The sequence below is a fragment of the Heteronotia binoei genome, chromosome 21 (assembly GCF_032191835.1).
Source record: "Heteronotia binoei isolate CCM8104 ecotype False Entrance Well chromosome 21, APGP_CSIRO_Hbin_v1, whole genome shotgun sequence".
In the NCBI taxonomy this organism is placed as follows: domain Eukaryota; kingdom Metazoa; phylum Chordata; class Lepidosauria; order Squamata; family Gekkonidae; genus Heteronotia; species Heteronotia binoei.
Window position 1 is genome coordinate 7,596,031 of NC_083243.1, and position 22,034 is coordinate 7,618,064.

The 22,034-nt window shown below is 45.1% G+C and overlaps 1 protein-coding gene across 4 annotated transcripts in view; it reads left to right on the plus strand.

Moving 5' to 3' along the window:
- FERMT2 (FERM domain containing kindlin 2) overlaps positions 1 to 22,034 on the plus strand; it is a 146,155-nt gene that overhangs the window by 65,106 nt on the left and 59,015 nt on the right. For all 4 annotated transcript variants that reach the window (XM_060261112.1, XM_060261113.1, XM_060261114.1 and 1 more), the window contains exon 3: positions 4,652 to 4,786. In XM_060261112.1, coding sequence (XP_060117095.1) covers positions 4,652 to 4,786 — 135 coding nt within the window. The remainder of the gene's footprint in view (positions 1 to 4,651; positions 4,787 to 22,034) is intronic.

Below are 22,034 nucleotides of genomic sequence, written 5' to 3' on the forward strand. Positions count from 1 at the left end.
TTTGTTCTTTCCTTATTCCTTCGGCTTTAATATCATTCTCCATCAAGCTTTTTATTTGTTGCATTTGAAACCAATCATATTTATAACTCAGTTCTTCTGCAGTTTTCAGTTCTATTTTCCCACTTTGTATTTTTAGTAACTGGTTATATGATAGCTGTTTTTCATTAACTGTTTTAGCTGTTAACTTTATCACTTCAGCTGGCACTATCCACAAAGGTCTCCTCTCATCACCATATTTCTTATACTTTATCCACACATTTAATAGATTACTTCTTATATAATGGTGAGAGAAAAGACCATCCATCTTCTTTTTTCCGTAATACAAATATGCATGCCAGCCGAATTTTTTTCCATGGCCTTCCAACACTAAAAGTTTTTTATTTAACAGCGTTATCCATTCTTTCATCCATACTAAACAAATTGCTTCATGATACAGTTTCAAATCTGGTAATTGGAATCCACCTCTCTCTCTTGCATCTGTCAAGACTTTCATTTTAATTCTTGGTTTCTTCCATTATAATAAATGTTGAAAGGATAAAGTGCTGGAATCCGATGCCACTTTTGTGTGTCCTTATATGCATGACATGGAGGTCAGTTTTTTAAATATATTAAGCATTCTTCCAGCATTTGGTTCTTTAAGACATGGTTGCTTATTGCGGGAGAACCCTCTTTTTCCTCTCAAGGAAAAAGAATTATATACCAGACTTTCTGGGTAGGGAGACTGAGCAGCTGCCCTTGGCATGTGGTCAGCCCATACTCCAATAAGAGCTCTTAATCCTTTTAGACGGATGTGGCAGGTCAAATTCTCATGACTGAACAGGTCAGCTTCCACGATGTCTTTTGGAAGCATGTACTGGACGCACCGTTGTGCTCAAGTTTGCTGCCACTTGTTTTGATCAGCTGTATGGATGCCAGGCTTCAGAAGGTCAAGCAAATAAAACAGTTGCGATCTGTCACTCATGCAAGATGTGGTTTATAATATATGGGATGCCGCTGCTGTTTGTTTTTCTCATCTCTGTTGCTAGTTAGAAGGTTGCCGAGGGGTAGAACAAACTAAAGAAATACCAGGAGGATTATTTGGAGAATTGCATTATGACAGTTGTTGGCAAGTAGTTGCTCGGGACCCCCAAAGGGGTTGCAATCCTTTCACAGGTAGGTTGCCAGGGCCAGGAGGAAGGAGAAATTGAGTAATATCCCACCCACAGCTCTTCAGTGATCAGAAATGTTTGAGATAGCCTAAGAACGTTATCAGAGATTTTACTTCATTGGTTTAGAAACAAGATATAATCTGAACGGAATAGCAAGATCCTCAGAATGGATATAGTGTTGGTAGGAACTTTAAATTTACAATTAATGGATTCTTTCCAGACCAAAAAAAACACTGGAGCTCCAAAAAGGCCAGAAGATTTCTCCTGAAACCAGCCACTGTTCTCTAGCTTGGCATTGTAGCTGTAATAAGTACATTAGAATTTTGCACTTCAGCGGTTCCTCTCAGTGCGGTGACTGGTCTTATGCCTACAGGAACACTTATATAAGCCAATTTGCAGAACATAAGAGGCTGGGATTTTTCTGATTTTGCCCTATTGAGTGAACCCTGGCATTGCTCGCTTCTTCATTTGCCTGTCCATTTGTATTCCAGCTACTCTCAAAGCAGCTCAGAACAACATACATGGTTCTTTCCTCCTGTTTTTTTGTCCTAGTGACCCTTTGAGGTAGGCTAGGCTGAAAGAGAGAGAAACTGATCGGAGATCACCCATGAGCTTCAGGAATGAGTGGGGATTGAAATGCTGGTCTTTAGGTCTTAGTCCAACTGTCTGCTATAACACACTGTCTCTTTATCTGTTGCAAGACAGCTGGTACAGAAGCACCCCTCTCAGGCTTGTCTTCAAAACATTGGTTATTCACAGGTGGTTTTTTTGCTGTGAGATATAGTTATCACTGAAAGTCAACCAGTATTAATTCCTTCTGTAGCCAACAGAATTCCATAACCAGGCATTTTGACAGCAGAAAAATCTGGTAGGATACAACCCATAATGTTACAGAACTTCAGTATCAATTAAATAGCTGATGGCATGGAAAAATATGGTAAAATGGTGATGGACCAGATAATGCAGGTGGCTTCTTCCAAACCTGGGGAGGGACAGTGGCTCAGTGGTAAAGCATCTGCTTGGGAAGCAGAAGGTCCCAGGTTCAATCCCTGGCATCTCCAAAAAAGGGTCCAGGAAAATAGGTGTGGAAAACCTCAGCTTGAGACCCTGGAGAGCCGCTGCCAGTCTGAGAAGACAATACTGACTTTGATGGACCAAGGGTCTGATTCAGTATAAGGCAGCTTCATATGTTCATATGTTCATTGTCTTGGCTTGTTAGTCAAAATATGAGCAATTGGGTGACATGGATTGCAATAGTTTTGAGTTTGTGGTTGTCTCTTAGGTTGCAACTCCTGTGGGTGTAATTCCTAAAGTACAATTGCTTGCTTCGTAATGGAGGGAAGTAATGTTTCTTGGAAGGTTATGTGGTAACCAAAATGCTATTGGTAGCCTTTGTTTCCCCAACAAAATAATATAAAGAGGGGGCTCATAAAATACTTCACAAGATTTGTTCTCTCTCTGGGGAGAAGGGCAGCTTGGAATGGGTGCTCAGGGAGGCGGGACTAAACTCTTCAACTTCCTGTCTGTTTGCTTCCTGAAAACTCTCTTCTCTTGCTTTTCTCCTGGCATGATTTCATAGCTGAGGGTGAGTTTCCTAACCTCTCCAGTCTGTCCCTTTTTCATTTCACTCCTCCTTTCACCTTTTCTATTTATGTAATATTGCATCTGGTGCAAACCCCATTTTGACAATTCCAGGCTACTCAGTAATTCAGTGGCACTGGCTGTGTTAGGCACTATAAAAGCAATTCTGCCCCTCTGTTGTGGTTAATTTGCAAGAGACACACACCAGTATTGTGGAGTGGTTGGATGGTGCTTGGCATAATAAAAGTGGGATAGGAGATTAACTGGTAGCCCAAAAGATCCAGATGTGGATTAGAAAGCCGTTCTGCATAAAAAAATGGATTTTGCCGAAGAACATGCAACAGGAGATAAATGTCCTGAAAGATAATGGAAGGGAAACCATTCATTATGAGTGAATTGTGTTTCTGGCAAGTATCAGATGCTTTAAAAAATTAAGAATAAGCAGAAAGTGAAGCTGTTTCTCCTCCCAATGGAGGTCCTGGATTTCTGCTCCATTTCAAACCTAGCAAAACCAACAGTCTGGTAGATCCATAAAGCCCTCTATCCAACCCAGCAGGCTTGGGTTTCCAGTAAATATGTTGGTCTGTAGGGTGCCACAAGTCTGTTTTCTGCAACTCTACAACTCTCCGAATTGGGGGGATAAGTATTAAAATGGCAAATGAGATTCAATGTGAGCAAGTGTAACATGATCCATATTGGGGCAAAAAAACCCTACTTCAAAAATACATGATGAGATCCAAGTAGGCAGCAACAGACCAAGAGAGAAATCTTGAGTAGTAACTCAATGAAAATGTTGGCCCAGTTTGTGGCTGTTGTGAAAAAACCAACTTCCACGCTGGGCATAGTTAATCACCATTTTATTCTTTATTCCTGTTCTATCTGATTGTTCTTTATACAAACCTATGGGGAGACCACACTTGGGCACAAACCAAACAACAAATCGCGATTGGTTTGATTCGTTTTTGCAGTTCATTTTCCCAGAATGCCTGGTGCTGATTCAGTCAATTCCTAGGCAATGCTGGGGGTGGGCTTCGGGGAGCCCTAGGAACACTCATAGCAATTGCCCGTAGCTTGATGGGCAGCTCTGGGAGCCAATCACGAAGAGAGAAGAAGCTGAGCTTTCCTGGGGGCACCTGCTTTGGGGAGCTTTAACTTGGACATTCCATATCCAATCTTTGTTAGACTTGGAGGGTGGGTGAAGAAGAGCCTGCTGGTGAGTTTTACAACTCCTGAACCCAAATAAACCACAAACCAGGTCAGAAGTCAGACAGATCATGAAATGAAACAAACCACCATTTCCCCCCAGTTCATGCCCATTCCTAGTGGCTACTAGTCACAGTGGATCTTTTTCCAGTACCAGAGGGCAGCATGCCTCCTTAAATCAGTTGTTGGAGAGCATGGATGGGAGGATGCTGTGGCAGTTATCCTGCTCGTGGGCTTCCTAGAGACTAGCTTGTTAGCCGCTGTGTGAAGAACATGATGTACTTGATGGGCCATCGGTCTGATTCAGCAAGGCTCTTCTTGTGTTCTTGCCTGAGTGATACTGCTGTTCTCTGGGGTTTAAAGTTTAAGTGGCGGTTCAACATCGCAACATTTGTTTGATCTCCAGATGTCACATCTATGATGATTTAGAAACAAGCGTCTCTGCATTGATGCATCTAAAAGGAATTCCTTGTGTATCTTTCTGGTTCTTTCCTTGTGGAATGTACACATGGTTTAAAGATGTTTCTTGGTTACTTTTCATGACGCATACTACAAGCACCCTATAGTATATTGTGTGTTCATGTGTGTGCGTGTGCATATGTATGTACAGGTATTGTTGCTTTGGTCGGGGGCAAAGTGGCTCAGCAGCTACAATCTGTTCATGCTGAGAGAATGGAAAACTATTATTTTAATGGGATGCCCTCGTTTTTCTTCCCTAGACATCAGACATCCAGAAGAGCTGTCTCTCTTAAGGAAGCCCAGAGATCCCACCAAGAAGAAAAAGAAAAAACTGGATGACCAGTATGAAGATGAGACTCTTGAGCTTGAAGGACCATTAATTACCCCTGGATCAGGTAGGAGTCTTGTCCTTTATGCTTTAATGGAACAAGAGGATGGATCGGTGGAGGAGGAAAAGTGTGAAGCTTAATGTGAAAACAATTACCAAGGACAGACGAGGACAGTCTGAACCAGAACCGGAGCAGATATTAAAGGAAAAAGATGTGAAGTCACACCTAATCAGGCTGTACCTAGAGCACTGTGTGCAGTTCTGGAGGCCTGACTTTTAAAAAGAGCAGGTACAAAGGAGAGCAATTAAGATGATCAGGAGCCTGAGAGACTTGGGAATGTTCAGTCTGGAGAAGAGGAGGGTCTCTTGGAGGGTTGGAAAGACTGTCACTTGGGGGAAGGCAGGGACCTGTTCCCGTTGGCAGCAGAGGATAGGACTCACAATCATGGATTTCAGTTACAGGTGGAGAGATACCAGCTGGATATCAGAGGATTTTATTTTTTTTTTACAGTAAGAGCTTTTCAGCAGGCTGATCCCGCATTGAGCCGGGGTGGACTAGCATTGAGCCGGGGTGGACTAGATGGCCTCTATGGACATGCCAACTCTATGATTCTATTATTCTAATCTCTTGATGGCTGTGTGGGTTAATGGCATTGCAACTGAAGCCTGCAGAAGTCGCTGGAGAGCTGTATAGTACTTAGTAATGTTATTATTTGATATCCCTTTGCACTGCTTGGCAATTAAAACTGCAGTACCATGTCAAGTGCTCTTTGGAGTATTGAAGTTGCTTTGTCTAGTCATTGCCCTGTTACTGACCATCTATACTTTGGATTCAGTGGAAGTGGCAAGTTGTGTGTGTTTCCTGATTATATTTAATTATATAGTATTTGTCCCAACACTTTGGTATTGTGTATAGCGGCTGATGGGACACAGAAGTGCAACCCTGGTGTCTGCTCTAAACTGTAAGGCAATGTCCTCTTTTACTGCCAATTAAATGTTGGATTTTTTTTTCTTTCTGTCCTTGTTTGCATCATTGCTCATTATTCAGCGGCAGAGGATGCAACTCTTATGCATTTTTAAAAAGAAAGTTGCCAAGTCTACCTTTTCTAATGCTGGATCTACAAAATATATAGTAGTTTGTTTTTAAGCCAATTAGAGATGGAGAGAATTGGCTGGATCATGTGATCTGCAGATGCAGGGATCATAGATCTTTCACATTTCCCTCCCCTGGCAGTCTTTTTTGATCCAAAGGAAGTTTACCTCTAGGGCTGTGGGATCCGTGGGGAAGGCTGTGGGGGAAGGGAGAAGGGGGTGAAATCATCCACTCCTCTTTTTGCTGCCAGTGGGTGGGAGCTGTGCTGTGAGAAGAGGTCAAAAGGCAATTTTGTCCCCTCCCCACGGCAGTCTCCGATGCAGGTCCCACAACCTTGGGAATAATTTCGCGTTCTTGGGTTAGAAAGGACTGCGTGTGGGAGGGGAGCGTGGGACCGATCCATGAATGTCCGCAGCTTCTGCTAATAGATTGTGGGATGTTTGAAAATGTATAAGCCAGTACTAGAACAAGGCAAGGTACTTCCAGGCTTTTAGATACTTTGAGAACAGTCCGCAGTTTGTATTGATGTACTCTGAACTGACGTGCAGCGCTAGTGCTATGATCATTATGCACTTACATTATTTACATAATTTATACTTTGTCTTTGGGGACCCAAAGCCACTTGCATTGTTCTCCTTTCCTCCTTTTTATCCCCACAACAACCCTGTGAGGTAAGTTAGGCTGAGAGTGCATAACTGGTGGAAGATCCCCCAGAAAGCTGCCCGGGCAGAGATGAGATTAGAACCTGGGTCTCCTAGATCCTAGTATGACAATCTGAGCCCCGCGTCACACTGTCTGTCCCTCACTTAATATATAATAATCATATTACTAGGGGAGATGTTTGTCTAAAACCATTGTCATCAAATGGAGCTCAGGGTGCATAACATTAACACACAAAACTGCAAGAGAATTTACATAAAACCTGCCTTTAATTTTTTCAAGGACACGACAATTAAGGAAAAGAAAACCCTCCCTGGATCCTGAGATGTTCAGGAGCAAAAATGGGTTTATATTATTTATTATAAATTATATAATAAGTAAATGCCTACTTATGGATCCCTTTGAAAAGCTGCATAAGATCTCCAGATACATTAAAAGATGAGGAGAGAGGCATGACAACTGAGAGGGAGGGAAGGGACAGATTCCTCAGGGAAAGTTGTCCCACCAGGGGGTTTATAATCCACCCCTAACCTTGACAGCAGGTGGTGGATGGGTATTAATAGCTGTCAGGTTAATATTTCTGGAGCAGGTCCAGATGTGGCCTGTGCCATACAGGGATGTGAACACCAACTACTGTGTTTAAATTTAAATTGCCATTTTGTAAGTCACCAGTGTTGCCGATTGCGACACTTCGTTGGCACAGTTGTGTTCTGTCAGGTGCTGGCCACGGCTGCGGGTGACTGAGTCATGGCTATGTCTGGTACATGCAACTCCATTGGGAACATGTTCGGGATTCTTTGATCATCTGTAGACTCCGAGTCTCCTGTCCTGCCAACACCTTTCTAATTTTAATTGTGGGTCACTGTGTGCTGGCGCAAGAAGGAACTGCACCCTCTCCAGCGTCACTGCAGGAAGTATTGAAACCGAACTGTCTGAGGTGTGGAGAGGGCATGCTGGGGCCAGTCCCAAGAAAACCCCCTGTGCAGCAGTGTCTGGCAGATCGCTTTACCAATGCAAACATGAGTGGTAACTTAATGCCCAAAACATCTTTCCTGTCCCGTCTGTCTCCTTTTAAGATGCCAGCCAGCCTCTGTAACTGGCAACGGGAGGTGTCATGAGCTTTCGAAAGACTTCCGTGTTGAATATAGTCTTGTCTTTTGATTTCCACTTTACCTGATAACCCAGTAAGCAAGGCTAAAGTCCTAAGCTTACTTCATAGGAAGTCTTGTCCCACTGAACTCAGGAGGGCAAACTTCTGAGATAAACCTGCTTCTGTTCTGATCAAAGTTTAGTAAGTGTCACTGCCTTCACAGATAGATAGATAGATAGATAGATAGATAGATAGATAGATAGATAGATAGATAGATAGATAGATAGATAGATAGATAGATAGATAGATAGATAAATTTATTGTCATTGTTCTCAAAAAAGAAAATGAGAGCAATGAAATGAGGTGCTCTTCCACAAACATACCAACACATCAACACCCCCAAAAAAGGACATATACATAGACCATTTAAATGCATCTGAAAACAAATAACCATTCATAACCCTGCATTTAGCCTAACCGCGGCACTTGGGTAGAAGCTGTCCTTGAATCTATTTGTCTTAGCCTTCAACACTCTATATCGCCTACCTGACGGTAAGATCTCAAATAGCAAGTGGCCCGGATGTGAAGGGTCCCTTAAGGTCATTTGTATCTTCCTTTTACATCCCATACTTCTGTTGCCCTGGATTCTCTGGGCTGCCCACATATACTGGAAAAAAGCATATAAGTAAATTGTGCCCAGTGGTGATTAAAACTACTTAGCCTTTTGGCTAAGATCAAGCGCAGTGATGATGGGAAATCCCTGCAAGCTTTGAAATGCAATCTGTGAATAGTTTCCCGGAAGTCAACAAATCAATTGGGACTGAAAACAATTGGAGGAGCTTGCTGTACATTCATTCATTTCCCTTTGTTTCCAGTGTCTCACATCTTTGTCCTTTCTTTGTCCCCTTAGAAAAGCTTTTCCCCCCTCTCCCGCAATACTAGAACCCAGGGTCATCCACTGAAGTTGATGGGTGGGGGGATTTAGGCCAGACGCAAGGAAGTAACTTCTTCCCACACCGCATAGTTAAGTTGTGGAATTTGCTGCCACGGGATGTGGTGATGGCCGCAGAAAGCTTTAAAAAGGGAGTGGGGCAAATTCATGGAAATCGGAACTGTCAGTGGTTACTAGTCAAGATGGATATCTGCTTCCTCCAGTAACAGAGGTACTATACCTGTTGGGGAGCATGAGTTGGGAGAATACTGTCACAGTCATCTTGCTTATGGGCTTCCTATAGATGCCTGGTCAGCCACTGTGTGCACGGAATGCTGGAGTAGGTGGACCTTCAGTCTGATCCAGCATGGCTCTTCTTACGCTCTTAAGTGATGGCAAACCTGAAGCAGGGATGGGTAACCCATGGCATGTAGTCTGGCACCACCCAGCACAGCTCCATCTAAGGAACCGAGATGAGTCCCTGAAGTGTTGTAGGCACATATGGGGCCCTGGTTGTGTCTGCTGTTTCTGGCCAAGTGCAATCCCCTTCCACCATTTGCTGGAACCCCAAACAAGTGGATGTTCTGGAGTTTTTGTCATTTTGGCCAAAGGGGGTGCCCATCCCTGATCTCGAGAAGCTGTTCCTTGGCCCTGAACCCTTAGAGAGCGGACTGCAACCGTAGCTGGATGAATATTCAAAAAGAAGTTTGTACAGTAATAAGTATGAATTTGAAATTATGTCCATTAATGAATTTACTGGGATATAGCGTCAAGGTAACCCTGACAACAGTTACATCTTCTCAAGAACTTACTTGTTGAAGCCTGAATGATCTTGGGCAGTCATGCACTCAAAAAAAACAACAACCCAAAACTTTACAGAAGCTTGTGATGGTTGTGCAAAAGTGTGGCACATTATCTTAGTGTCCAAAATGTCTCTTTGCAAACAACACTAGCAAACCACTTCTGCTTAATCACTTGCCTTGACAACTGTGTGTGACTTGATGACACTTTACACACAAACAATATCAGGTAGGGAGGTTCTGTTTACAAAACCATTTCCCCAGTGGTGGACTCATTTCATTGTACACCAGAATATCTTTTAAAGACTTGTTAAACTTCTTGTTGTGTATTTATAGTGTATTTTTATGAAGTTCTTTTTTTAAAAAAAGGGTTTGATTATAGAAATCAAAGCTTGTCAGAGCCTGTAAAACCAACATAAAGACTTAAGGCAAAAGATATACAATGTCTACATGGCATGAACAGATAGATAGATAGATAGATAGATAGATAGATAGATAGATAGATAGATAGATAGATAGATAGATAGATAGATAGATAGATAGATAGATAGATAGATAAGGTTGTGCGTATGTACAAAGGTGAGCTAACCTTGTCTTGGAGGCATTTTTCTTGGAGTTCACTCACTGTGGGCCATAGAAGCCAGTTACCTTAGAGCAGAGGTCCCCAACCCCCGGGCCGTGGACCAGTACTGGTCTGTGGTCTGTTAGCAACCGGTTTGTTGAGCGAGGCAGAGGCACCGCATCACCCCTCACTCCAAAGCACCACCTCTTTCATTTGCCCAGATCCTGGGCAGGCAGAAGGAGCAGCGCAGCAGCGACCTTCACCTACCCCTCATTTAAAGAGCCCGGCGGGGCAGGGACAGGGTGTGGGGCAAGCCTGGGCCAGCAAAAACCCCAGCACACCACCACCACCACCACCACCACCACCAGTCTGTGGAAAAATTGTCTTCCATGAAACTGGTCCCTGGTGCCCAAAAAGTTGGGAGCCACTGCCTTAGAGCATAGGTATCTGAAGGCTTGTTTGAAGCTTTCTTCATTCCACCTCCACATACAGTGAAAATCCGATCAGCCCTCAAGGTTGTATGCTTCAGTGCGCATAAGATTAATGTCCAAACTAGGGAGATCTTTCAGTTATTTTAATGCAAGATCTCTCCCAATGTATTCTCCTAGCTAGCATGTTCAGTATGTAGACTCAAGGGAGATCCTGTATTGGAGTAACTGCCGTTAGGTGTTTCCTTCTACATTCAATTTACGGAGTGATGGAGGAAGAAGCAAGCAAACCCGTGGTCTGTTTCTAGTCTCACTGTGCCTAGAAGGGGATGGGGGGGGACGTATTGCAGGAACACTCTCTTCATACTGGATGCTTGTTTCTGGCAGCTGCAAGTTTGCTGCTGCACTCACAGCTGATGGGACTTCACAACCGTTTTGTGCTAATTCAGAAATACTTCTGGGGGAGTGCTGACTGCCAGATTATTTCATACCCTAAGACATTACGTAAGATGCAGTTCCTGTTGAGACAATACATGGTGGATTTCTTGTTAATTTGACTCTCTCGATCCTAGTAACTTGTCCCAGTGTTTTTGTCTGCAGCTTTGCATTGCATAATGCTGGTACGAAAATGCAAAGAAGCTGCCCCTGGTATAGCCATTAGTACATTCCGTCGCAAGTACTATTGCCTGAGCCTATAAGAAATGTTTTAAAAGCTCTGGCAGGGTAATGAAGGGTATGTTACAGCTCACCTCTGGAACACTCCCTTCTTGCACAGTCTGGCGAGCCAAAGTATTCATGTTCATACACAGTCCATTTAAAGGTAGTAATTCGGTCTCTAGAAACCCATGACTGGCAAGGCAGTTCCTGCCTGGTGCCAAAGAAAGTCCTTGACCTCTGCTTCGTGAAGCGAATACTAGACATGAACTTTAAACAGCGGTTTGTATAGGAAAAAAAGCAGGCACAGACGACATCATGCAGTCCTCCCACAATCCCCTGCATTCCTGACCCCCCCCCCCTGCAAAGATCATTCCTAACATTGGGGAGGTGCACGCACGGGGCTTGTAGTATGGAGGAGGAAGAGGGTGAAATTGCCCTTTCTCCTCCTAGCACTAATGCAGATCCAACTGATGCAAGAAAGAGAAGGGTGTGATTCTTCTCTGAACCCATGCAGCTGTTTCCACCACACAGGTCTGGCTATCCCCAAAATCCACAAGGTTGGCTTGTTTTTTTAATAGGTGTGTTTCGTTGGTTTTAACATAAGGCAACTCGAGCTTTTTTTCTAAATCAAGAGTCCCCAACCTATTTGAGCCTGTGTGCGCATTCAGAATTCTGACACGGCATGGCAGTGACAAAATGGCTGCCGCAAAAAGATTGCCACAGCTTAATTTCAGTAACACAGTGTGGATTCTTTTGCCGTGATGGCAGCTGCTGTTAAAGGCCAGCATTTTTTTCTTCAAAAGCTGCAAAGCCAATCAGGAGCCCCGCTAAGCAAAAGCCTTACCTGGCCCCACCCACTCCCTAAAAACGCCCGGCAAGCACCAGAAAAGGTCTCAGCAGGCACCATGTTACCTATGGACACCACGTTGGGGCACCCTTGTTCTAAATAAAATAAAACAGGGACTGCAGGAGCAAAGAGAAATAAAGGAAAATTCTGTTCATCTTCCATTCAGACGTTGCTGAATAAAAACCAGGACTGTGTTGTAAAAGTTTCCTGCCAGTAATCTGTCATTTCTACTAAAAATTTAGGGCTACAAACTTTTTTACCTTCTTCAGTTCAGGTGCAATAACGTGTTTCAAAATCACATGCACTTCCAAGACCTGCTGGGCATCATTGGAAAAGGGGGAAGAAACGTCCACCCCACCCCCCACCCCATTACTGAGCCAAAAACGTGATACGAAGCAGGATGGTAGATTATTTACAAGTCTGCAGTCTGTGCATTTCTCTGAATTGCATAATTGGGCTCTTGCGTGCCTGTTGGCCACCCAGTTCTGGTTGCTGGTCGTCCCACACTTCGTTCAGAGCGGGGCTGTTACGGAGAATGCAAACCTTAAATGTGAAAAAAATTGCATCTGTTCTTGTGAAAGAATAAAATTTGTCATGCAGGGGCTTTGTCAGATCTACAAAACAGCTGCAGTCCTGAGAACTGGACAAATAGGTTTTTTTTACAGAGGGCCTTAGACTGCTACCTCATGCGGGCTGCAAGGGCAAAAATTCTGTAGGTGTCATGACAATATGCAGAGCAAATGCCCTGTGTTCTGTTTGTGTTCCTGGCTCTCTCCAATCGCATGCTAATTCCTGGGATTCTTTGACCTCCTCAAGTAAAGTCCTCGCTTTATCTTAAAGTGCGCAGATAACCAGGGGTTAGGATTTCTTAATACGAAGCTACAGCCTATACAAAGATCCAGCACGCAGAGCCTTAGCTCTTCCTCATCCCTCGCCTTTTAGTGCTTGGAGGCATTTTTTTTTATCAGTGTGTTTTAAAGATCAGATCAGCTGTTGTTTTAGGAAGGGAGCAGCTAAGCAATCTCTGTTTGCAGTCCACCCTCCCTTGCCCTTGGCATTCCTCCACGAGACCCAGAATTATAAATAAGCCAGCAAATTGCTTTGTAAGAGTGCCTCCCCCCCAAAAAATATGAGAAGCCAATTAGATGCCTATTAGGGCTTTTTTCCCCTTAAAGTTACGAAATGTGTATTAGCTTTAAAGGATGTGGTGCTTGGCACAGTTTCATGACAAACGCAGTTGGAGAGGAGTTCAGCATGGGACTCGCTGCGTGATTAGAAGTGCAGCAAAGAGCCAGGGAAGAGACTGGCTAGCTGTGGTGGAGTCCTAAGCAGAGCTAGTAACCTTTTAAGCCGTTAACTTAAATGGACTTAAATAGATACAGATAGCCCCCTGTGCAAGCACCAGTCTTTTCCGACCCATGGGGTAAGGTCGCGTCACAACATTTTCATGGCAGACTTTTAATGGGGTGGTTTGCCATTGGCTTCCCCAGTCACCTACACTCCCCAGCAAGCTGGGTACTCATTTTATCGACCTCAGAAGGATGGAAGACTGAGTCAACCTGGAGCTGGCTATCTGAACCCAGCTTCCGCCAGGATCGAACTCAGGTTGTGAGCAAAGTTTGGAAGAAGAAGATGATGATATTGGATTTATGTCCCGCCCTATACTCTGAATCTCAGAGTCTGAGCAGTCACAATCTCCTTTACCTTCCCCCTCCACAACAGACACCCTGTGAGGTGGCTGGGGCTGAGAGGGTTCTCGCAGCAGCTGCCCTTTCAAGGACAACTCCTACGAGAGCTATGGCTGACCCAAGGCCATTCTGGCAGCTGCAAGTGGAGGAGTGGGGAATCAAACCCGGTTCTCCCAGATAAGAGTCCACACACTTAAGCACTACACCAAACTGGCTCAGTACTGCAGCTTTACCACTCTGTAATTCTCTTCTTTAGGATGCCAGACAGACGTCACGCAGGCAGTGTGGATCGCAGTCTGTGAAAAGCAGCCACAAAAGGCTGCAATCCGGAACAAAGGAGCCAAAGGAGCGGTTGGAATGAGAGCTGCTCAGCCTGTTGCACTCAAAATTGCCCCCCTTTCCACAGGGGCAGGATGCAACTTCTCTTTGCTTTTCTTTTGAAGAAAAGTTGTCTGGGTAGGGACTGGGAGAGAATGGTTAAACACCCATCGCCTGCTGCTTTTGTGTGCTCTCAGTCGTAGACTCCTCTACTGTTTCCCTTTATATATGTATTTTAAAAGATTCAGAGGTGTAGCTCCCAGATAATGTGTAGTTTTCCCTGTAGGAGGCACAGAAGAGAACAGCTCAGTGGACTTCCAGTTGTTTGCAGTTGCTTCCACCTGCACATCAAAGGAGACCAGGCAGATGTGATACCCTGTTGAAAAGCAAATTATATTGACAGCATGGGGGAGGTTCCAAATTGGCTGCCAGTGTTTGGGCTGAGTCTAGGAAAGCTTGCTGGGGGGGGGGGGGGGAGTATTTGTTTCAATTTTGGGTATAAATGGGAAGCAACAGATGCGGGGGTGGGGGGTGGGGGAGAGATTAAGCATTCCTTACTCCTGCAGCAGAGAAATGGCTCTCAGCATTCTTGCACCCATGTTTGTTTTTGGAAGTGTAGATCAGCTTTTTGTTTTGGGATGATGTTCAGTTACTGAGTTCTCTAGAGCAGCGGTCCCCAACCTTTTTGGCCCGAGGGTCAGCCCACCGACTGTGGCCCCTGGGCCAGCAGGGTGGGGGCACCCAATTCGGCTGCTCCCTCCCTCGCGGCATCTCCTCCCCCCTGTTTTCCTACCGCATTTCCTCCTCCCTCCTTCACCCCCCCCCCCCCCCGCAGCCTCACTGCTGCCCCTGAGAAGCCTCCTCCTCCCCCCCTCCCTGTTTTCACCATTTTAAGGCCGGGGAAGGGGCCTTCCAGGTGAACCCTACCCCCTCCCCCGGAAAGAGGCAAGGGCAGCGTCCCTCCCTCGTCACTGCTGCTGTGGTTTTCCCGACCAATCAGCTGATCAGCAAGGGGGTGGAGGTTGGCCTGGGAGACGCTTCACTGCCCCTTCCCCGGCCTTAAAATGGTAAAAAAAGTGGGGTGGAGGGAGGAGGTGCCGCAGGGGGCGGTGAGGCTGCGGGGGCGGGGGGGGCAGGGCAGTGAGGCTACATGGCCCATTGCAAACAGGCTGCGGCCCGGTACCTGTTCTCAGTCTGGGGGTTGGGGACCCCTGCTCTAGAGGGCCGGGCAAGAACATAAAACTCCCCTCATTTGAATGACAAGTGCAAAGTGGTGAAAAATTTTGAAGTACCCAAAACAAAAAACAAAAAAACCCAACCCCGAGAGCAGTAAATGTTGGTAAAGAGCCTGCCTTTTTAAAAGGAAAAGTGTTGTCCACGCTGTTCTTACCTGCCCTGGGTTATTCTTTCCTTTTCCATTCCTCCCTCCTACCCCACCCCACCCCATGGCTGAAATACGTCAGTTGTATAACCCACGCTAGACTGATCTCGTTGGATCTCAGAAACTAAGCTGGGTGGGCCCTAGTTAGTACTTTGACAGAAGACTCTCAAGGAAGTCCAGGATCTTTATGCAGAGGCAAGCAATAGCAAACCACCTTTGAATTTCTCTGTGAGGGCATCAAAAGTCAGCTGTGACTTGACCACACTTTCTATCATCCCCAGGGGCCTGGGGGTGTGGACCTGTTTTTCTTTGTTGTTGAGGCATTGTGTATATGGATGCATTGCTTAAAATGGATTTGGTAGGGAGAGAAACCTCCTTTTTTGCCGTGGAGATATGGAGGAGGGAATGGCAGTTGTCAAGCAAAGGAAGTATCTTGGAGGTGGATTTTTAATTTAAACACCTTATTTGTCATTTTGAATACAACCCGCTAAGTGCTGCTCCTGCACATATTCCACTGAAATAAACGGAGGCTGTGCATCAGCAGTGCTCAGGAGATTGGCTGCCTTGTGTCCTTAGTGTGGACGGCAGGATGGCTCTGCCCAAGCAGCTGGCTTCCTTAGAATTCTAGGGTGCTTTGCTGATGGTGGTTGGGCTGCAGCTGCCCTTGTCCTTTGGGCTTCGTTGCCATCAGATCCCTGTCCTTCAGGCATTGGTCTGAGTCCTCCAGAAAACCCTGCAGATCTTGCAGAAGGAAAGCGGTCCTTTAAAGCAAAAGCTTCTCTACCTGCCAAAGAGCAGATCGAACAAATGTCCTAAGATGTGCACAGCCTCGTTGTCCTTTTAAATCATTCCTTCGTAGTAACCGTTGCACTCCTGTATAAGGAGAATGTTTATAATAGGTGTGTGTAAATAGCCACTCATTTCTTGCAAGTAAACCTTCACCAGGTGTAATGCTGAGATCAGTTCTGCTCATACAGGTTAATCCATGACAGGAAAGTCTTCTGTACTGGAGGCGAAGGATTGTATTGTAAAGATTTGCAGAGACTATAGCGCAGAGGTGACCAAACTTGCTTAACATAAAGGGCTGCACAGAATAAGTGTCAGATGCTTGAGGGAAGGAAGGAAAATAGATGGGGGAGGGAGGAGAGGTGGAAAGAAAGCAACTTTAAAGGCATTGTCCAGGCCTGCAGCTGGCTTGGCTTGGACAAGTGATTTGGAGAGAGAAATGCCTTTTCCAAGTTAGCCAACAGGACGGTTGGGGCTAACACCTTATATGTGAAAGAGTCGTAGTTTTACCACCCCTGGTATAGCAGTTCTCAGTCCAGTAGCACCTTAAAGACTGACAAAATTTCCAAGGAAAAAGGTTTTGAGAATATCTGACGAAGAAAGCCTTGACTCTCCAAAACTTACACCCTGGGAAACTTGGTTGATCTCTAGGGCAGGGGTGGCCAACGGTAGCTCTCCAGATGTTTTTTTGCCTACAACTCCCATCAGCCCCAGCCAGCATGGCCAGTGGCTGGGGCTGATGGGAGTTATAGGCAAAAAAAAATATCTGGAGAGCTACCATTGGCCACCCCTGCTCTAGGGCATTACAGGGTTCTTCTACTGCAGACTAGCATGACTCCCCACCCTGAAACTACAGCTGCTCTCTGTGTCTGCTCCCATTTCCCTTCTGTAAAATGGGCATAACGCTGGCTGACTAATGTTACGGTTGTAGCGAAAGGGTACCGTATTTTGCATATTGCGAGAGGTGCGGGTCAGTGGTTATATTTCAAGAGCAATGATTACACAACTCATGTTCACCTTTTTAATAAACTCCGTTTCAGCTATTTGTCGTAGATCCAGAGGATTCTGACGAAGAGGGCTGTGTTTTCTTGAAAGCTTATGCTACATTAAAATTTGTCAAGACTTAAAGGTGCTACTGGACTCTTTACTACTTTGCAGCTATTATTTCATCATTTCACCCTCTCTCCCCCCCCTGTCTTATTTGTCCTGGTGGTCATCAGCATTTTAGAAAGATCTCTGCCAGCGTTGTTTTTCTGTTACGAATTTCTTCATTCTCAGGGGCACTTCAGATCAGCCAGGAATAGTCTGCTCAGTTTAAATCAGAAATGACTTGTCTTTGCGCTGTAGTTTCTTAGACTGAACGTAAACAGCAAATATCTCATGAAAATCATATGATGTTGTTTGTGAGAGGAAGGGCTATTTGCCAAGGGGACACTCTTATCGGCATCTTTTACCCAGCTACTCTCTTAACTTGCCAGTAAACATAGTGGAAAAACATCCTAGTTGTGGAAACCCAGCTACTCTCTTAACTTGCCAGTAAACATAGTGGAAAAACATCCCTAATCTTGTGTGGGCATACATTATAAATTGCAACCGCAGCAAGCTTGATCAGGAGGACATCCAAGATTTAAGCGGATCAGAAATAATAGCTGCCCTATCTCAGCGATACAGAAAAAGAATTTCTGCTTTGGCTCTCAGTAAACCCTCTGGATTCCCTGTAGCAAACAGAACATCGTTCTTTATTTAAGAAAGGCTTACTTGTAGTATTAGTGTTGGAATAGTCTTTCGAGGCAGGAGAGCAGAGAGAAATCTGGGCTTTAAAAAAAAAAAAAAAATTCCACACTGGCTTTGCTTTGGATATGTTGAAATAGGTGCTCTTGACTGAAGCAAGACAAAGGCTCTGAATTGGTCCCTTGAGGCTCCTCCCTCTTGCGCCTCTGGAAGAAATATTCTGTCTTCTAGTAGATTTTGTTAATGTAATGTGGGATGGTGGCAAGAACAAATATTTAAAGAATGAACCTTTGCCACACATGCATAGCCAGATGTTATAGTGCAGCTTTCCACAAAGAGACCATGAGTCTTAGGCTCCCATGAACTATTTTAAGAAGTGCTCATTTGAGGATGGGGAACCACACACAGTGCTGGAACCCTCAAGCAGTTTCTGAAAGTTCAGCCAAGAAAGCAAAAAACATATTGCCGCCATTTATTTGAAGGCTGGTTCCGATGCTCGCTTCTCACGCTTTGACTGTCATCTCAGTTCTCCCTCTGAGTCGGAGGCCATCTTGGGTACTTTCCACCATCTTGTCAGGGAGGCAGGAGATAGAATAATTCTTCTTCCTTGACCCTGGAGCACCCAGATCTCCCCAGTTTCTTTCCTGCCTCTAAAGGGAGAGCAACTAGCTAGTTTAGCTCCTAGAAGATAGGAAGCAATTTTAATCCTGTTCTTTATTCCTAATCTAATTCTTCCTTTTTTCCCAACCTTACTCCTCTGTCTAACAATCTTCTTAAGTTCCAGTCTGTTACACTGAGCTACTTTCACTTTCCATGTGCCTTCACACCTTCACTGTAGTTGGGAGAGCGGCGCGGCTTCTTTTAAAGCGGCTGACTTTTTTTTTCTCCTTGCCTTCACTTGCGGAGCGCGGCGAAGAGCAGCGGATGGAAAATTTCAGGGACGGGTTCCTAGAAGACGCATCCTCCGTAAGTCCTCGCACTGAGGCTGTGGGAGTGGACCCCGGGACCAGCATGTCTTCCCAGCTTGCTGCGGTTCCCGGGCAACGTTGCCCGTTTTAGTGACTTTAGTCACCGCGGGCTGAAACGTCCAGGGGCTTCAGCGGAAGGGCTTGAAGTTCCTCCCCACCAGAGGCTCGTATCTGACGGCAGCCATTTTGAAGGAGGATTTTTGGCGCGCGTTTCGCCAGACAGGCGCCAGGAGCCTTATTGCTTTGCCCCTTGGGACGGTTACCAATCTCCCAGCGGGAGACAATACAGGAGGCCAACCCCTATCGGATCACACCTCCACGGTCGACCCAGCCCTAATACAACAAAGTGGTAATGCACTGTACCCTAAAGGGCCATTTTCTATTGAATTTATGACTGTGCTCCAGCAAACAATTAGAGCAGAAATATTTAATGCCTGTCAATCAGGGGCTATGGGCACGGGATCAGTGGGATCCAGATCTCCTTCCCCTCCTTCCTCCTCAAGGCGCCCAGAGAAAAATCTTTCCAGAGAGCACAGCTGGCCAACTAAGGGTAGCCAGAAAAGAGATCTCTAACTCTAGATAGTTAGAGGAAGATGCAGAGGAGAATCAGTCAGATGCGGAGTAACAATCCAAAGATCAAGAGAGTTTTATTTCAGATGAGGAGGTGGAGGATGTCTGTGTCCCAGAGCAGTCAGTTCGCTGCTTTTAAAGCTGGCAGCACTGGCGTTTCAAGATTCTGCCCCTGGGGAGGAGAATCCCAGTACCGATACCAATCCCAGGATAAAACTACTGGGGATAGGAAGTTTTTCCCAGGCTCACACACCACTACCAAGGTTTTCCCTTTTCCACAATTCTTTGAGAGACAATTAAAAGCTGAATGGGGGAAAACCTAACTCTAATCGGCAGTTTCCTGCCTTTGTAAAAAAGTTATATGATTTGCCTGTTTTTGCAAACAAAATGTTGCAGGTTCCAGTAGTGGACGCACCAGTGACGGCTCTTCAAAATTCGGGTTTGGTGTCAGAAGACGGGCACGGTTCCATTAGAGAGCCAGTTTGGTGTAGTGGTTAAGTGAGCGGACTCTTATCTGGGAGAGCCGGGTTTTGATTCCCCACTCCTCCACTTGCACCTGCTGGAATGGCCTTGGGTCAGCCATAGCACTGGCAGAGGTTGTCCTTGAAAGGGCAGCTGCTGTGAGAGCCCTCTCCAGCCCCACCCACCTCACAAGGTGTCTGTTGTGGGGGAGGAAGGTAAAGGAGTTTGTGAGCCGCTCTGAGGACTCTTCGGAGTGGAGGGCGGGATATAAATCCAATATCATCATCATTCTTCTTTCTCTTCTTCTTCTTCTTCTTCTTCTTCTTCTTCTTCTTCTTCTTCTTCTTCTTCTTCTTCTTCTTCTTCTTCTTCTTCTTCTTCTTCTTCTTCTTCTTCTTCTTCTTCTTCTTCTTCTTCTTCTTCTTCTTCTTCTTCTTCTTCTTCTTCTTCTTCTTCTTCTTCTTCTTCTTCTTCTTCTTCTTCTTCTTCTTCTTCTTCTTCTTCTTCTTCTTCTTCTTCTTCTTCTTCTTCTTCTTCTTCTTCTTCTTCTTCTTCTTCTTCTTCTTCTTCTTCTTCTTCGACAATTGGGATAAGAAGATTGACCTAGCCCTAAAAAGATCACACGAGGCGGTAACTATGGCAATTAAGGCATGTACTGCATCGTCTATTGTATCTAGAGCAGCCATAGTCTGGGCTAGGAGACTCTCTCAATTGCTACCAGAAAATAATAAGAAATTAATGGAGGGAACCACCAGACTCCTTAAAGCAGCAGAGTTCACGGCCGACGCTTCTCTAGATGTCCTCACCTTCTGTTCCAGAGGACTGGCGTCAGGGGCAGTAGCCAGAAGAGGCATCTGGCTTAGAGCATGGCCTGCAGACAACCATTCCAAACAAATCGTGATATCGTATCTGTTTCAAGGAGAAAAGCTCTTTGGTAGTGCCTTAGATAAGATCTTAGTGGAAACCAAAGATAAAAAGAAAGCCATGCCAAGGAACATTCGCAGAACTGACAGAAGAAGCTTCTATTCTCAGTCCTTTCGTTCCTCACACACATTGGCCAGATCAAGATCCTATGCAGATAACAAGAGATCATCCTGGAACCAACCAAGACAACCCTTCAGAAAAGGGTTCAATAATCCTAGATTCAACAAGCAGAATTCGGAGCATAGAGACAAGCAGGACCGGGAGCCAGAATTCAACAAGGCATGACTGGACTTCAACTCCGGTAGGGGGAAGACTTCAATATTTTCAAGACGCTTGGGAGGCTTCCCAAACAGATTGCTGGACATTAGAAATCATGTCATGCGGGTATGCAGTAGAATTCAAAAACATTCCACCAGAATGTTTTCTGGTGTCCCCGATCCGGAAGAACACTACAAAAATATCTATAATGAACAAGGCCATCACACATCTCTTAGAGATCAATGCCATAGAACACATTCCAGCAGATCAGAGGGGTTGAGGCGTTTATTCAGTATTCTTCACGGTTCCCAAGAAAAACGGGTACTGGAGAGCAATACTCGATCTAAAGTTTCTCAACAGATTCATTCATCTACGACACTTTCGTATGGAGACCCTGGAGTCAATCACAGAGGTCTTACAACCAGGAGAGTTCCTCATCTCACTGGATCTCACGGAAGCTTATTTGCACATTCTGATCCAGCTATCTCATCACCAGTTCCTTCGGTTCTGTGTGGGGAATAGACACTTTCAATTCAGAGCGCTTCCCTTCGGTCTAGCCACGGCCCCCAGGGTATTCACGAAGGTGATGGTAACTGTTGTGGCACATCTCAGACAACAGGGGATACACATTCATCCATACCTAAACGACCTTCTGATCAGATCAGTGTCTACAGGAACATGGCTTTCTTATAAATATAGCCAAGAGCTCTCTAGAACCAACACAAAGGTTGGAACACTTAGGGATGATTATAGCTACACGAAAGAACTCTATCTTTCTTCCGAACAACAAGATACAGAAAACCAAGCAACTTGTGAATTTAGTCATTCGGAACACTCACACTCCATTATTGACTTTAGCCAAATTGATGGGTTTGCTCATCTCAAACATAGATGCAGTTCAGTGGGGCAGATTACATATGAGACTGTTACAAAGGTTAATCCGCCCTCACCAGTACCAGATCATGACAAAACAGAATCCACAGATCAAGGTCACATTAGAGGTCAAGAAATTTCTGATGTGGTGGTCCAGGGATTCCAGTCTGTGACAAGGGAGAGTTTACTATCTTCCCAGAGAGATATAGCTGTTCCCAGATGCCACTCTGTCAGGTTGGGGAGCAACGCTCGACAACATACCAACGCAGGGTCGATGGTTACCATCAG